Genomic DNA, 18,312 nt, shown 5'->3' on the forward strand with positions numbered 1-18,312 from the left:
AAGCAAGATTTCACATATTTAGCTTTTAAAAAAAAATTAACTGTAAAACTGTCAGTGGTGCTCGTTTTTAAAGCTTTAGTAAAACTGAATTATACTGTTACGCTCAAGAGTACTGCACATGCCTCGTTTTCGTTCGTTTATCGATACAACCATCCAAAAGTAATCATTTTGCCAACGCGAGGTTTGGGCTTGGGAGAGTGTTTTGGAGCAAAAATAACTCAAAGTACGATTAAATACCTAAGTATTCTTACGGTGAGTAAACGGGACAATAATTACGACGCTCGTTCATATGTAATTTCATTCAACTCGCAAAACAAAGTTTTAGTATGAGGCGAAGTAATTTCACTTTCTATTTCAACCGGAGCGAACAACTAAGGAATTCAAATAGCAAATTTAAAAATAGATTTTTTAACATTACACTGAATCAGTTAATATAATAAATTACAAAATATAGGAGTCGATACCTTTTTAATATATTCGCCATATTGACTTAGAACTGATGACACTGAAACACCACTTTTGCACACATATTGTTCTAAACTAAGCGATCTGAGCTCTTGAATTATCTCGCGTGATTATCAGTGACAGATCGAGTTCTATCTCTTATCGGCCGCCTGAGGACACCGCGTCAATCATGCAGACGAGGAGATACCGCCGATAACAGTTCTCATTGCAGCATCACGTGGACTTGTGGGAGGAGCGAACTATTAATTACATCACTGCGTTCATTTTTGGCAATTCGTTAAAAACATTTTTTGATAACACTAAAGTACAGCTCTCTACGATAGTGTAATATGATACTGTTTTATTTAATTCATCCTTCAAATCATACTTTAGACATACATTTGACGTATAAAATAAAAAATGATTAGCCAACTTTAGTCGTTTATTAATCTTACGATATATTATCTTTCTAATGATTATCTTCTTATAATTCTGTGTCTAGGGCAATTAAGGTTCTGGAGAGACCCAGTTCGAGGTGGTGCGAGGTGGTGCGAGGCTGTGCGAGGCGGAGTGAGCTGGCACCGGTGTACATGGCAGATGGTAGTTACCAAATCTGTCGCTGTTATCTGGTTCTACGCAACAACAAATAATTTAACGTGACCACCTCCTCTAAACCCAAGAGAAGCACGGGGATGGTAAAAAAAGCTTTACTTTGTAAATAACTCTTATAATTTAATTTAACTAAATATTTAAAATTAATTGTTAGCTTATGTAAGGCTTCGTGTGACTTTCTATTGAATTAGAGAACTTTATACTTACATAATTTATTTAATTTTTTATGAAGAGTAATAATTAGAGGCTTTGAAGTATAATTATTTATTATTCCAGGACTGGTAACTCCGAATAGATCCCTTCTGATGTAAGTGTGCAGCAATTGTATCAGTATAACGACCACTATTATCTTTTAACATAGAGACTAGTAAGGAAGACTCGTATTACGCGAGAGAATTAGTATATGTCCTAAGCTCGCTGCGTCGCGGTCCGAGGGTGAGCGAAGTGGTTAGCTGGTGACTGATGGATACTGCAAGGAATTCTCATGTTGCCGATATAATCGTACATTAGCTTTAGTGACCACGATGCAGTAGGTGACTTATTTATCAGTCAGCCTTCTTATTAAAGGTAAAATAATACATTCTGTATAAATGTAACTACCTCGACGACAAGGTCGTTTAACAACAAATGTAGGTATTATCGACATCAGAAACGGAATCGAACTAAAACAATAACTTTGTACCTCTTTTTTACCAAAAAGTCGATACATACACACTACGATACGTTTAACACATACACGTTTATCTACATCGTATTTAATATGAAACATTCATAGTGTACGTAGGTATATACTGCCAATGACAACGCGTGTCATGTCCAAGATGAAAATCAATGGCTTTTTTTTAGGTATTGTTTTTATTGTAGTAGTCACAAGGTAACGTCCATTTGAGTCTCAATTTTCCTACGTATCTTTCGAATTAACGCATCTAATAATTTATTAGCAATGAATTATGGTCGAATTTTGACCAATAGGTGACCACGAAAGGTGTAATTACTTATAATGTCCATTAAAATTGTTAATAAGCATTTAACATTTTTATACAAGATTATTTCTTTAAGATCTTTTGTTTTAAAATCTTTAAGAAAATGCCTTTCAATAAAACGTGATAATGTTATGTAAACGCTGAATACGCTCACGTAAGGTCACAACCAGAGTTATGTAAATAACGGCTATTAAAAATATAGGCAATAGTAAAATAAAGAAGAAAACTGCGCTGGAAGTATTCGCCGGAGTCTTGGTATGACCATATAGCTACCCTTTTTTAGCAATTATTATTGGCAACGAGTCGGCTGACGTTTGCGCGCCGTCACGGCTGCGGGAAGAGCTGTCCCTGCTTATTTACAAACATATGTACGTCGCAGTCGCACCTTCTATTAGGTCTTTCGGCATTAAAATCAACTCATTTAAGCTTCGAAATCGATTACCTATTAAAATAACATAAGACGAGCGTAGACTCGCATACTACAACATCAAGACGCGATGGCAATAAAAGCATACATCATACTAGGTTACTCGTTTATTAAAAAGAGACTGAATTAGTACTTAATCTAGACTGTGTCAGCTCCGAGCTCACTCGCTCATATGAGAACCAAACATCTGTCGACGACTGTTTCAGTCCTTTTTTAGTTTTTTCCTAATTCATTCGTCGACTATAAAAATAAATAACACTATATCTATCTCATAAAACATTTCTCATAGATTACGTATAGCTAACGTTAATATAATGGCCTTATATTGTTTTAATACTATTGACTTGAATCAGCTAACTATGTCAACCTACTAGTGTAATATTAACAAACTGTTAACTGGCAAGCTGTTGACTTTATAAATAAGTAAAATAGCTTCACTTACCGAAAACTTTCGTGGTGTAGCAATGCTCCGATACGAGTATTAGCACATATGACAAATCCACTCACAAGCCTCGAGGCGCGGTTATTATCACTTGGTTTTCTCAGAAGGAAAACTAATGAATTTAACTGCGAGACGTAATAGTCAATTCAATGCTTATCACTGCAACATGCGTCTAGTACAGAACGGGGCCGAGGTGCGACTGACTGCGGCGAGTGAGCGTCTCCGCGTTGGTCCCTCGTTACCGGACAGTTGTGTGGCGAACTGCGCTAGCGCAGGGGTCTGACCGATTCTCCTCGGTTTCTCATTAAAACAATATACTTACATCACAATATTAACCTACATAAAATTATGAAATATCGTTCTTTTAGTTTTTATTATAAATCATTGGCACAAATAAATGTTGCTGATACAAATTTAAAAGAAACACTTCACCGACAAACTTGACGTCTGACATTCAAAAGTCGTTATTAAATCGTGTATATGATATTTGACAAAACCATATGTTTTGTCGATGATTGATTTTAAATAAATATTAGTACTCTGTGTAACCCACGACAAAAATTTCGTTAATTTAAAGTCAACGGACATAAAAAGAACACTAGTGTTTACACTTTTATAAACTGTCAAACTTGAGACTCAAATCTTGATTAATCGAATGAGAAATCCAAGTGCCCATAAAATAAACAAAATAAGCAAAATATTTGTTAATGGATAAAAAAATATCAATACATACCTCTTCTAGAGGAAAGCTTCCAGGAGAAAACCCTGCAACAAAGGAACCTTTGGCAACTGGCAAAGGATACGATGATGATTCCGTCGGCTCATCGCGGCCTCACATTTTCAAACGAGACAAATATAAAGTTGGATACAAACAAATTACCCGTGATGAGTACTTCGGTAAATCGGAATCAATTTCGGGATCATCTGATACATTTCACTGCTTTCACGGGTCGCAGGGGAAGCTTTACACGAAGGAGGGTCGTCTTAAACGAAACTTGATAAAGGAATTGGATCCTATTCAAATTCGTGAGTCGTAAAGTTGTTAAAATTACTCTATTCCATTAACTGCATGAGTTTGATTTTTAAATATTGAATTTGAATTTTATTTGCATGTTACCTATGCAACTATTAGTTTTGTTTATGTGTGTTTGTCTGGAATATTAAAAAACGGGTAAAAAATTAATTAATCGGGTTGTTATAATTTACTTAATACCGCTTAGTCTTTACTTCATTAAAATCGTTTTAGTTTATAGAAAGACTGGCGATACTGATACTAAATATACTACAGAATGTCTTGCAACGTTCACGACTTTTTTGTCATGACTGTATTTAAGGATGTTAATAAGATAAGGATTAATACTGTATTGCCTAAAATCGCTTCCAAAATAAGCCATTATTTATAATAAAAAGTAAAGAAAATAAAATTTGTTATTGTGGGTTATCCTTAAGATATAGACATATACCATCGCAGATTTTGATAAAATAAAATGTGTTTATTTACGACTTTAGAAACCTCTTAAATAATGAGTGTCTCTACTATATTATGCATGTATTGTATATATATCCCTTCATCTTGAATCAATCTATCTATTTAAAAAAACCGCATCAAAATCCGTTGTGTAACTTTAAAGATCAAAGCATCCACAGGGACAGACAGCGGTAAGCGACTTTGTTTTATACATACTATGTAATGCTATCATTAAATATCTACAATGTATATCCAGTCATGTCACAACACGAAGGTGCTCTTGGACTTGGCTATCGAAAATCAAAACGTTTCGTAAGACATTATTTTAGTATTTTATTTAGTAAAATATTAAAGGAACTTAACTTTCTGCTACCATCTATAGCTTCCTCAGACACACGAAAGTAGTCGTGAGCAAGGATAGAGTAAGTGTGCCGCGTGGTAGACGTGCAATACTTAAAAGCAAATCATTGGATCCTTTTATTGGAATGGAAAATACGCTTTCTTAACCTACATTGCCATAGTATGAGTGCCATATTTTTATTAGATTTCTCGCGTGCTACTATCTTGACCCGCAAACCTTTCTATTGTTAGATGTGTTAGCTACGATCGTCACCTGACGCCCGTGTACACATAACACTTAAGTACCACTTCATTTTCTGTTCCAAACCTTTGAAACTTTACTGTTACCTGTACGAGGTGCGCTATTTAATTCGCCCAACAGGGTTCTAAATATATTGTGTTGAGTTTCATTAATACTTTAATTTTGTATATAATAAGTAATACAACAAATTAATTATATAAAACATACTTTTTTTCAAGTAAGGCGATACCTTAGCGCTTTCAAACTATTTTTATAATATTAAATGTTAATTAAATTATTAAACCGCGACTGCCACGGAACTAGAACAACCGGTGAGAAAATCAATAGTTAGTATTTTTCATCATTGGTACATCATTTCATAATTATATATTATAAATATAAAAATACACCTAAACACGATTGGATCCGTTTCATGTGCTATCTATTTATTTATTCCAAGGTGCACAAACAGAATCCAATCAGAACATACATCAAAATTACGGACTTGCACTATTGCGGGCTAGATTACATTCCTTGGCATGTGTACACGGCTTGTTCATAAAAATAATATTAATACAGGTACTTAGGTATTATTTATACAATAATCAAAAATTAAATTATCTAAATATCATTGAATATTTAAAACACTATAAAACAGATAATCCATTCATCAATTTAAATTATCTAACGAAGAAAATAAATAAAATTAAAACAATACAACTACCAAATTAAAATAACATTCAGAAATATCTATCAATAAGTCATTAAGTATTTACAGTCACTCATTGGATCTCGTAGTTATATAATATTCACATTAACACTTTTTTAAATTTTGGGATATTGTTCAACAAACAGTAAACAGTAATCAGAAGATTCATTTAAATGTAGGTACCAAGGATAACATGGAGCACAGTAAAGAAGATTTGATCAATAATAAAATATAGGAACTTCGATTCCAGCCGAGAGCAGATATTGCATTGCGAGATGGAAAATAAACCTGTGTATTTTAATGATTTTCCTGTATAGTTGGCTCGACAGTCGCGAATGATATGTACGATATGTATATATTACGTACTATAAAATAAAATACATAGAACTGCAACTAATAACGAACATACTAAATGACACAGACTATAACGGTACCTCTACAAGGCGTCGATGGCATTAATACTTAGTCGATCAAATCTATACTATTGATGAAAAAATCCTCTGACTCAGCTGGGCCTAGAGTTCTCCAGGTAGAGACAAGCAGTGGTCGAAGATGACGTTCAGTTGCGGAGTAAGATATTGACCGTTTTGGTTGTCTTTAATTATAAGCTGTTTCAATGGTTCTCATATTCGAAGTTATGCCGGGAGTCCCACGACGACACCGATTTTTAAAAGTTTTATATGTTCGATTTTTAAACTTCTATGTACTATATTTATTTCCTATTTGCCTCATACTCATATATATATAATTATCTAAAAACCCCTGTTCACATTATATTCTGACTTCACTGCAGCCACACGAGGAGCTTATCAGCTGACATAGTTTACTATTTGTGTAATTCTTCACTCGAAATCATCCAAAAAACCTCCGTAATTATGGAATATATACGGAGTTATGATACATAAACATAAATTGCTGTAATGGTTTCAGCTAGCAAATGGAGTGAAAAATGTCGGCCCACCAGCGGATGGGAGGTGGCGGCGACCCTGGAGTTCCTGACTACAGAACCAATGGCTCAGCAAACGGACAGAATAGAAGCCTACCTCCGCGATTTTTCCAAAACATCTCGTCACGGATATGTATCCTTTAATTACGATTAACAATTCATGCAACGTCGACGAGAAGCGAATGAGGGCGCTTGTCCATCGTCATAAATAGTTTTATTTCATTTCGTACAACCAAAGAGCAGCGAATACATCAATATTTTATATTGATGTGTTCTGGCTGAAAGCGTGAGTGAGCCTATGTTTGTGTTGAGTGTTCCTCGGAATATATAACATGGTGGCTCATTTGAACGGCATGTTTGCCGTTCGTGACTAATATAGCTAAATCGTAAAAACCTATAAATGTGTCAGAAAATAGAAGTTTTAAAAAGTTTGTGTGTTGTCTTGGAATACCTCGTGGAGAATTTAGGCAATAAGCCTAATTTACGAGAGGGAACTGTCCTTCTATTGAAGAATTTGGATAAACCTATTTTGTTAGCAGCTGCATCTAACATTGTCTCACAATTCGACGAACTTACAAGATATGTCGGATTTCTGAGTACGTTCCATTTGACATTATACTTTTATAGTAATCGGTATCACAAATTTATAATTATTTATTGAATTATTTAGAATGGTTACATTTAAAAGGTCACTCGGGCGTTATTCAGGCGAACGCTAACAAAATGCGCTAACAAGATGAATAACAATAACGGGGATTTGTAAATGTATTTTATTCATAATTCGTAACTAATATTAGTATCAAAAACTTGTTTATTATGCATCGATAAATTAAAATTTATTTTAAAAGATAGATGATAAGAGAGACATCATAATTTAGGGGAAGTATATAATAATGAATGTAAACAAACCCAACCGTTTTGCTGCCGTCGCGCTGCACGCTAGCACAGTTCTGTTTCAGGCTATCAGCAGCTTTACCGATACACAATACATAGAGCATCACGTATTGCTTGAATTATTCAACCTATTCGACCTGAGGTGATATTATGACAATGCTGCACAGGCTATCCCTAGCCTTTTTGTGATCTTAAACCTCCGTTATATCTATTGCTTGTACAAACCTAAGCTTGTACGGTGCAAGTCATAAATACGAAGTTGTACAAATAAAATCTGTTATACTTGTTTTGGAAGTTTGGCCAGGGGACGCTAATTATGGCTACTAGCTTATCATAATAATATATAATAAATTCGAAATATAATTTATTCAAGTAGGCTTTTACAAGCACTTTTGAATCTTCATTTATGAAACTATATTAAGTGAAGCTACAGCCGCGCCAGTTCGGAATGTAGATTCCACCGAGAAGAACCGGCATGAAACTCAGTAGTTACTCTTTTTTCAAAATCTAGAAATACAGTCATGTTAGTTAAATACAATTATATATGTATGTAATATATTCTGCCTGGAAGTCAACAAGCATTAACTCCACGCTTTTTTATCATCTATATAATCTTGTATCGAATAATATTTCGCCTTCTTTACCAATGTATTTTTGTATTTTTACAAATGAGAATTTATCGTAAAACATCCCTAGGTTACCTTCTCATACGATTGGAGGAAGACGAGCTGTTTGACTACGTAGCGCGCGGTTTGATATGGCAACTGTCAGCCGGAGACGCGGACCGCGACGCGGGTGCGGCGCCGCTTCACGTGCTGCTCCGCGCCGCGGGCCCGGCACTGCACACCGTGGTGCGCATGCTGGCGCTGTCTTCGTCCCATCGATTCCCCGCCTTCCTGGAAATTGCTTTATTAATGGCCTGCGACTCTGCTGAATACTGTAAATATATCAAAGTTCTTGTACGTATAAAAGTAACTAAATCAATGAAATAGGCAAAGTATCAAGATCATTCGCAATAAATAACTACTACAACAACTACACTTACAACGGTTGGCTGGAAAATACTCTGTACTGTTTCGGATTATCGGTTATCGTAATTAATTTAAAAAGTAATTTATATTTTGATTTAAGTATATAATTTATATTTGTGAAATGGAATTATATTTATAATACTTATAGGTATTGAAATGCTCGAAGAAAACGTAATTGAGAATATATTTTACCGGTTTAATCCTTACTTCCCCGGTGATAAGTTGCCTGCGTATGAAAACAACCCCGTCGACCCTCAGGACCACGCCATCAAACTAGGTACTGACAATGAGACCCGTAGTAAGGTAGTTTTAAATTACAGCTCAAGTAGGTATTTTTATTTGGAATTTGTTACATAGTTAACAAATTAGATTGCCTGTCTAAATCACAGTCTTTGATTAGTTATAATCTACAATATTTGACAGAACGCTAGAAGGCTACGTATGAGTAGGGTCTATGCCGGAGGACTCTCTAGTAAAGAAAACGAAACATTTTAGTTGTTTTCATGACATTACTTTAATTAAAAGATAACTTTTATAAATTCAAATACGCTTTTAACAGGAGACAGTAGCATCAACATGTCGACGACACTGACTTTGCTCCTCGTACTTGTACAGGCTCTAAAGAACTATTTAGTTGCCAACGCTACCTCTCGGTCTCTATTTCCGTGTCCGGATTACTACTCTCAGCGGTAACTATTAACTACACGTGCCAATTTCGTTCCATTATAGTCTAAAATATGGATTAAACTTTTCTGTTTGTAACAGGTGCTTTATTTGGGCGTATCGTTTTGAATGTCGCGCTCGCGAACACCACCACGAGAGGAGCACGCTAACGGTGATCACGCATGCGCTCGTGCATTGCTTTGGTGAACGCCTGATGGCCTTCTCTTCTCTAATGATGCCCGGTGACCGTGAAAATTTTGTTTATGTCATACTATTTTTGCTGTTATGGTACTAATGATAATAAAAAAAATATATTCCATTAATAGGACACAGCGCACAGAGACATCTTTCTAAAAGCATTTTTTTTAATCCCCTACAATTTTTTTTACAAATTTTATAAAAGTCTTGCGAACTCTTTAAGTAATTATTCGAAACTTAGTTGTTACGATAAAGTTGTATAAGCGTGTTGTTGACATCACCGGTCAATACCGCAACACAAAACGTTACTATACCTACGCAATAGAATGCTATCATACAAATTTTTATGCTTAAATCTGAATTATTAAGGAATATTTTTTAGATATAATGTCTTTGTCTGTGCTCACTGAGGTTCCTCGCAGACATGATTGGACTCGGATCGTCAACTTCAACACAGCCCAAGCAGACCTACTTTTCAAAAAAGTTTTGATTTACTTATCTGTGGCATTCCTTAAAACTATACCAGTTAATAACTTTGTGAGTCCTTATTTCTTTCAACATTTTACTTTATTGACCATTATTATTTAGAGCTAGAATACAATTCATTGGTATTGTAGATGGTGGAGTCACAGAATTGGCTATTGGGTCTGATGTTTTTGCTAGACCCTGGTCTAAGTCCTCTCAGAGCCCACTGGTCACCCGCTCTTTTTTCCGATCTCCGAAAGACGGCGTTACAGGCTTTGGTCAGCACACTACCCGTCATGCCACCGAGATTAGTACAAGAGTATGCGATAATAAGAAGGTACAATTAAAGTAGTTATTCCATGTCAGTTAGTTACGTTTATCCTGTCCTTAATGTTGTTATATGTTAAAAAAACTATTACAAAAGTACACATCATTAGAAATTCGTTTTATACTCTGATATTCTAGGATACTGTGGTATATAGAATGGTATTCGGAGAGTCCTTACGAGCTCCCGACATTATACTGGAGCCTGCGACTGCTGCAGGTGGCGACCCATGATCGTCAAATCGCTTCTAGACAAAACTCCGTGAAAGACCTGTTTAACACTCACGGAATTATAATACTGACGCGTAAGAAGATTTTTAACCAATATAGCACGATTTATCAAACTACCGAATCAAAATTATTAACTCGTTTTATTACTGTAGCGCCTCAAAACACAAAATACATTAACAACAAACAATGTAAGTATTAGGTACATAGTGGCGGTAGCATGTGAAAGCGATCCCGGACGCCCGCCGTTTTTCAGTATACTAGGGCGCACTAGGCGTCCTGGGCACCGACGAGCCCCGCATACCCGTCCAATTCATGAGAGAGCATGTGAAACGCGTAACTTGTTTATCCACCGAGAAAAAATGTATAACGCACATAAATATAATTTCCAAGTTTATTATTCAAGTCAAATACTATCTGTATCGCCATACAAAGAATAACTAACAAACAAAACAAACGCACTAGTATCTACTTTAGACCTCTGCTACACGCTGCTGAAGCACAAGTGCCCGCCGATGGAAAAGAGCCAAGTCATCATCGCGCTCTGTCTCCGCGTCCTCACGAGCGCGGTGGAAGCGGAAACGCGAGTCGTCTGTTGCGTGTACCCGCGGCTCAGCTGGCCCGACTCCGTCTGTGCGCTCGCCAGCAGGATGCTGAGCGTCGTTCTTTTCTCGCTCAACAAGCATCTCATTGTTGCCGATAGGTTTGTTTAGACTCGACACTCTAAGTCGTCGAGCTCGTACGACACTACACTGTCTTACTGTGTGTATATTCTCTGTCGAATACATTATTAAGGTGACCCTAGAAGAATACTTATAAATTCCGTTAAATATATCTGTTCAGGTGGCTTATATCGTTGTTAAACTTTGTCTGGGAGGCAATAGTTTGGCAAAACGAGCACAGAGAACGTTTCATCGTGAATAGCGGTGTTTATAATCTGCTGGATATCATAACGGTAGGTAACTGTTCGATCACATTATTATAAGTCTTTAGGAAAGCGGACCTTCGTGTAAACGTCTCCATAAGATGTAGACCTCCTGTCGCTCTGAGGCTTCTGTCGGAATACAAACATTATTTCGAGGGTTTAAGGGTCGTCTTTAGCAGTAATAAGCTAATAGCGAAAAATAAAACACAACATGAATGATTCCCAACCGGTAACAGTGACTTACTTCTTGATTTATTTGATCCAACACGACTAACATGTAATGCTTACCTACATCGAGTAATTCGATCTGTTCTGTTTATTTCTTACTATATTAATACGAAACACGAAATAATGAGACATTCTATCTAATGATATTATGTTAAGCAATAAGTACTTGTGTTCGTGGAGTTTGTAAATTTGCCTCTTATTTCGTTAAATAAATAACAGGCTTAAACAAAACGTACTAAAGTAGGTATTATATAAAACGTTACATTGGTGGAAATAAAACTGTGAATCCTTTAAGTCACGTGAATCGTTTAATACGTTTGCAGTCCAAAAGAGTATTAGTAATAGTTCTAGTCCTTTTAGATTTCCCGCAATATGAATTAATTCCCACTTGCTACTTGAAGTAGGACACTTAACACTGTACCTACTCTAATAAGTAATGTGTATTATAACAATTAATTTGATAACGTCCCAAAAATTGGAAAATGTTGCTTTTCCTAATAAAAAGCCACAAAAAATATCTAAACACGCTTTCTTGCCATAAAATTCAATTGAATGTTTTTTTATTCTTCCAAAAAATCGCTGTCATTCTTTTTGGTGACATCATATTGGTAAAAAGAACAGTCGTGTCATACGACCGGCACTTATTTAACCTTAACAGTTATACATTTTTGGTCTTTTTTGGGAAAATATTGAATTACAATCGCTTTCGTTGGTTTGTAGTGTCTAGTTGTACAAATACTAGCATTAAAACTCCAGAAAACTTGTTGATGATGAAGAATGAAGATAGGAATGAGGAATGTTTGGTTGGAACACGCAAAACGAGATCCTTATCAACTACGAGTCGATTTTATTTATGTGAGGTTCATTTCAATAAAACCACCTTATTAAAATTTAATAATACTTTGTGAATATGAAAGTTGATAGATATGTACATAGCTGTTTACACTGAACTGACAGTTTTTGCCTACATACGTAACACCATGGCGGCTCTTGTTTTAGGTCACGTGATATACAGATAAAAAATTACGACTTTTAATCTTAATATAATAAAACAATAATGTGCTTTTAAGATGCAAATTCCGAATATTTAAGTATGTTTCTATATACTATATGTTAAGTCCCACGTATTAATTATTATTTTTGTAAATAAGAATCCTGATACAGGTTAGCAAAGCTCCCGTCCAATGCCTCGCCCTGGCGGTGCTGTGCGACGTTGTACGCAGCGGAGTCGCCGTCGCGCAGCTGGTGACCTGGCGGCCTAGTTTGGTGACAAATGAATGACAAATTCTAACTTACAGAGCTTTTAATGTAAAAAATGCATAATTTGCATTAATGATTAATATATTGATTTAGTATCCGTGTATGGTGAAGCGAGGATCTTCAATAGCGGCTCTGTTGGCGGCCGTCTTCAGGGATGAGTGCCGGTCCAATGGAGTACCACTTGATGAAAATGGCGTCATACAAAGTAATCTAAAAAACTAAACTTCGACATAATATTAACTATATTAATAAACTCCATAGAAATTGTAAAATCAAATGTTAATTGTGTCGTTTATTTATCGTTTTTATATTATCCGACGAACGATCGAAGATGACAGTCTTAATTTTAACGAATAAACCATCAATTTAACTTTGATAATGTTGCCGACTTAAGATGCCTAACTACCTAATTCCGATTTTTACACCTTTCTCTAATCGCTTTAGCTTATTTTATTCTTAAAATAATCCTCCTTCTTAGAAAACAACTGTTCTTGTTATTGTGCGAATAAAATCTGTTTGATTTATACAATGTTAAAATTCCACAACAGTTTCGTTTGGTGTTACCCACTCGTACTCCTAATCTTTGACATGATGTTATACCTTCTGTTTTATTATTTAAGTAATTATCAAAAAGACAAGTGGTCGTGATCAAAGATACGTTTAATAAATTATTAACACATAATTGGTATAACCAAATAAATTAGCTAATTTATTAAAAAAGAGTCTTTGGTATTACTAAATAAATTATCATCTTTTTCTTTTGACTGATAAGTCACTTTTTCATGAGGAAATTCATAATATGTCGGTCTGATTTGTCAATGAGGGTCAACATTTATATTTTTTGTCTAGAAAATCTCATTAGTACCTAGTTAAGCAGCTAGAGTTTCTTGAGAGAGTACATACATGAGCACTCTATAACTGATGCTTCACCTATCGACTCTTGACTCTAACTACTAGTGCCTAAAAGTAACCTCTTCTTTCACTTCTCTTTTTAGGGTTCCGAACCCAAAGCGTAATACGGACTGTCTGTTGTAGGGACTCCCATACAACAGACTTGTTTTTTTTTTGCTGTTTTTATAGATAAAATTGTAGTGAACCCTTCGTGCGCGAGTGTTATTCGCACTTGGCCGGTTTTTTTATTTTATATCATCGCATTTTTTGTATACATACTACATACTTTAATGAATGTATGTATGCAACATACATTCAGTAAAGTACAGTAGTACTTTAGAATTAATATTATGCATCGGCAAACATATTATTTATGGATATTTATTGTGAAGTACGTTATTGGCTGATATATGTAAATAGATTCCTTTTTGTTTATCAGAAGATGGAACTTGTTTATTTCATTAGATTTGGATAGTCCTCTTCAGTCGTCAGAATCACAAAGAGAAATTCATACTCAAGAGTACCCTGAACTGAAAAGTCGACGAAGGCCCGAGTGCGTGCCCGCGGCGATAGCTGCGGGATCGCGGGCGTCCAAGGTTTGACGAGGATGTTATACTAGCTACCCGCCCCTTCTTTACACAAATTAAGGTTTTAAATAACAGTTTTATTACGACATAATCAGGATGGATGCAAGAGATCTCACTCTCAATTTCGTTGTGATAGTCCTGCTTATTATGTTAGAGTAAATGAAGCACCGCAGTAAATGTCTCGAGTAGTAGGCGTTTGTGTATTCCATTTGGACAGAATTGCATTCGACGCAAACACAACGACAAATTTCCTCACAATGTTGTTCAGTACAAAGATCAAGTCTGACCATTGTTTCGTGTACTGCAATTGATTTGACCTTATAATCTCTTTATTTGTATATAATATATATTTATTTGTATATAACTATAAAATGCCCCAGAGAAGTTATTAAACGAGTACTTAGCATGAAAAGCGACTTTTCCTTAGACATTTTAAAATATTATGTATTATTATGAGAAAGACGTGACAAGGAAAATAAAGTAACACAAGTAAATATTTTAGGTGTTTGCGCTTTTGCAATTATTGTCTGAAGATTTAAAGAACAAAGTTGCGCTGGCGGACGAGGCTTACAACTTGTACAAAAACGTACGACTTGAAGCAGAAGACGAGGTAAGGGTTCTAGCTATTAATGCGAAAATTTGTATATTTCGTGTAACAGAACTACGAGACTAATTAGCAAAATAATATCATCATATTAATAATTTGTATTGCTGTCCCATTCGATGTAGACTTAAAAACTAAGATACAAACATTTCTACATACGTATGAATGTATTTATTTTTGTTGGAAAAATGAAAAATAAATAAATATCACAAACGATTATAATAAACATCATTTAGAAGTTTATCGTTTAGATACGCAAAGATAACCAGTTTAATTACATAGAAGTATGTGTAACAAAGGGTCTCTAGGTATTACTTGACCCTAAGCTTCAGTGTGCTTCACTATCATGGCTCTGGAACATAATTAAATGAAATATTTGAAGAAATAGGTCTTAAATGAGAATTACATATTGGCTCCGATTCACTTAGAAATTAATTCCAATTATTTAAATGTGTTTCAAAGGTTTCGATTTCTTCCGATTCTGTAAAAATCTCATTTTTTACTATTGTTTATAAAATCCAGCGATTTTGGCAATCCTCATAGTTTCGAATGCAGCTATCTACGTCCAACTGGTCTTCTTCAACTTAAAAGTCTAAGTAGTCTGTAGTCCAAATATACAAGTTTCAAAGAGTTCAAAACCAAATACTTACCTGCAGACAGTTTATGATAACGTGTTTTCAATTTAGTTCTAACTCTCTCCAGTAGTCATAGTGGTACACGGCGCTATTAACCAACGACAAAAGGACGTACCTCAGCTGTTATTGTGTAAGTCTTCTATCTTTCGCACATTTTGTTTTTGTGGCTCAAATAAATGCCTAAAACATGTTTATTTCAGATGTGCGTTTATATTAATGTATGATATTATATGTACTAATAATTATAATGGACAACATTATAATTATTAACATGCGGGTCGTTACGCGAATAGAACATAAATGTTTTCCTTGGCCGTACCTTTTAATGTCAGTAATACATATAGTAGGTATATATTTGTACAGGTTTCGATACCCTCTTAATGACTTAACATCTTGAAGTATAAATGGTGATTACCGTTCAACCCTTACTCTCCTCAGTGATCATATTATAATAATACGTAGTACTTTTTGTTTATTTTATAAAAACATGTTTTGAAGGTAATCCTGGTTCTGTGCTCACACTATTTGACGATTCAAATCAACGAGACTTGGTCAGAAACAAAAGTTAAACGACCAGGACTCTTGGTGCAAGACGAAGCGATATTGAACGAGTTTCTGGAGATAAATGGTGGCTGGGCAAAGGACATCAGACGACAGCAACAAGATGTAATAGAAAACCGGCACAAAAGAGTAATCATTATAGACCATCATTCAAAGTGTATTTATATGAATCGCGTATCAATAAAGCTTTCTTTCCTCGTTTTTATAATTTCAGGAATTGGAAGACGAAAACTCTTTGTATGTATTCCTACAGCGAGTGCGACTTAACGTAGCATTAGACGCTCTACGTGAAGTCCGCTGTGCGGCGAGAAGTGCACGCACGCCTCACCTCGGTCCGCAAGGCGACGCCGCGGTCGAGGATGACGCATCGCTCATCCGCACCTACCGTCCACCGCTCGATGATCAAGTTACGACATACTATTCTATTCTAATGCTTGAAATGACTATAAGCACCACAGAATATTTCCTTTTTCTCTTTCTAACTTACATAAATTAATGTCGAATAGTGCTCAAAGGTTTCGGTCAACAAGGTTATCCTTTACGAGGAGTACATCAGAAGGTTCTGTCGCGACGTTTGTTCTTATACTAGATTTGATACTACCGTGTGTCACTATTGAGTTCTTGATTTTGTTTACTGATTATTCCCACAGCGTCCTCCGGCATAGACCCTACCCTAACAAAGACAACGGGGCCTAGATATAAAAAAATATACTAGTTTTTACTACTACGTAATATTCCTAACACATATGACGCATTCCACAATAAGCGATACCTTATTTCTCATTTTTTTATCTCGCTGGAAAAACGCGTAAAGTTTCTCCCCCACGTGGAATTGGGGGGAAGATATGTGGTAATCGCCGTTGTCCATCGATATACCCATAAAAAAAATCAGCGGTACCTTCCCGTCTCTTCGGCGGGCGCCACGGTATCGCTTTCGCATGCTACCGTGACGAAACATTAAGCGATACCTAACCTAACCAGAACCTATCCAAATAATAATTATACACTGACTGAACTATAGTTCTATCTGAACTACATCGTATGACTCGTTTGAATAGTCAGTAACTCTTGTTGTCGAGTTTTGTAGTGTATACGGTTTTACATAAGGATCTTAGAAAGCCTTCAAAATGCCAATGTTGGCAAATTAAATACAAAATGTAAAGCCACGCTTGTTTGCAAAAGGTTATTATAGAATTAATGAGTTCACTCAGCAATTACTGATAATCAGGAAGAAACTATCGCTATTTTAGTATCCAAGCTATTTCTTTGTGAAATTGAATACTTATATCTTCTATTATAACTTTAAGCGGTGGCCGTCTCGATGTAGCCGGTGGTAGCTTTACTTAATATAGTTCGTTAATTGACGATTCAAAAGTGCTTGTAAAAGCCTACTGGAATAAAGTAGGAGTGTTTTGATTTGATTTGATTGGTTACAAGATTACGAATGTAGTACGCAGACGACAACGAAGTTTGTATCGCCGCAGTCGTCGCAGTAGCGGCGCCGGCTACTGAAGTAATAATACTCAGTTAGGATAAGCCCACTAGTAAATAGTCGGCGTCGTGTTTACGTATAACTATGTTATATATGAATAAATCCCAAATAATATTTTGTTGTGATTGCAGAATGTAACCGGACAGTGTATGAAGCTGTACAGCATTCCACCGACTAATGACTCGCCGGAGGAAAATATGGGTTCTCATAAATAGTTTCAGATATATTATTATATATATATTATTTAAAAAAAAGCTTTCTTTGGTTTCATACCCCTTTATCTTATTTCACCATTGCTGCCTCTTCTCGTGCTTTTGCTGTTAAATTCATGTATAGAACAATGGCTTTATTGCCGCAACATCTGCCAACAGAATGATACTGTCACTGATACTGAATATTAGAAACTTACGCAATATTCCTATTTGATGAGTTAACGTTTAGTTTGTAATCTTTTGTAATAAATAAAATACTAGCTAGGTCAGCTATTTACAACACAACACAACGCGACGGGGGCCCAAGTCTGATAGTATTTATCGAACCTTCGAAAGAGGCAGCTCCAAGAGATTCTGGTTACGCTATATGGACTTAAATGCAGGGATTTTATAAAACATACACCACAGTCTGCCTGTAAGGTATCAATGTTCAATGTGTGCAGAACAGTTTCGTGAGATGTCTGCCTAAAGAGATCGTCACTGTCAATGGCAGTTAGTTTGCG

General features: G+C 35.7%; 2 protein-coding genes across 3 annotated transcripts in view; one reads left to right on the top strand and one right to left on the bottom strand.

Annotated features, from left to right (window-relative positions):
- Positions 1 to 3,124, bottom strand: part of LOC125075825 (nostrin) — a 29,686-nt gene extending 26,562 nt beyond the window's left edge. The window contains exon 1 of one of the 2 annotated variants that reach the window (XM_047687611.1): positions 465 to 525. In XM_047687611.1, coding sequence (XP_047543567.1) covers positions 465 to 484 — 20 coding nt within the window. In that variant the 5' untranslated portion in view covers positions 485 to 525. Of the gene's footprint in view, positions 1 to 464; positions 526 to 2,908 lie in introns of those variants that run through there. The other variant, XM_047687612.1, reaches the window with a different exon arrangement.
- Positions 3,125 to 3,615: 491 nt separating this feature from the next.
- Positions 3,616 to 17,812, top strand: LOC125075746. The gene is made up of 19 exons (XM_047687446.1): positions 3,616 to 3,934; positions 6,596 to 6,744; positions 7,021 to 7,207; positions 8,202 to 8,444; positions 8,685 to 8,813; positions 9,096 to 9,225; positions 9,302 to 9,441; positions 9,780 to 9,934; positions 10,015 to 10,199; positions 10,328 to 10,491; positions 10,892 to 11,117; positions 11,258 to 11,369; positions 12,732 to 12,833; positions 12,921 to 13,032; positions 14,184 to 14,314; positions 14,808 to 14,915; positions 16,043 to 16,234; positions 16,320 to 16,511; positions 17,729 to 17,812. The coding sequence occupies exons 1-19, from the start codon at positions 3,616 to 3,618 to the stop codon at positions 17,810 to 17,812; spliced, it is 3,060 nt and encodes a 1,019-aa protein (XP_047543402.1).
- The last annotated feature ends 500 nt before the right edge of the window (positions 17,813 to 18,312 follow it).

The sequence above is a fragment of the Vanessa atalanta genome, chromosome Z (genome assembly GCF_905147765.1).
Source record: "Vanessa atalanta chromosome Z, ilVanAtal1.2, whole genome shotgun sequence".
NCBI lineage: Eukaryota > Metazoa > Arthropoda > Insecta > Lepidoptera > Nymphalidae > Vanessa > Vanessa atalanta.

Excerpts from the sequence above, each read along its gene's own strand:
- LOC125075746 (XM_047687446.1), top strand. The coding sequence starts at position 3,616 with ATGGATAAAAAAATATCAATACATACCTCTTCTAGAGGAAAGCTTCCA. Across the intron at positions 8,814-9,095 it reads GGACCACGCCATCAAACTAG|GAGACAGTAGCATCAACATG; the intron begins GTACTGACAATG and ends CGCTTTTAACAG. Across the intron at positions 16,235-16,319 it reads TAGAAAACCGGCACAAAAGA|GAATTGGAAGACGAAAACTC; the intron begins GTAATCATTATA and ends TTATAATTTCAG.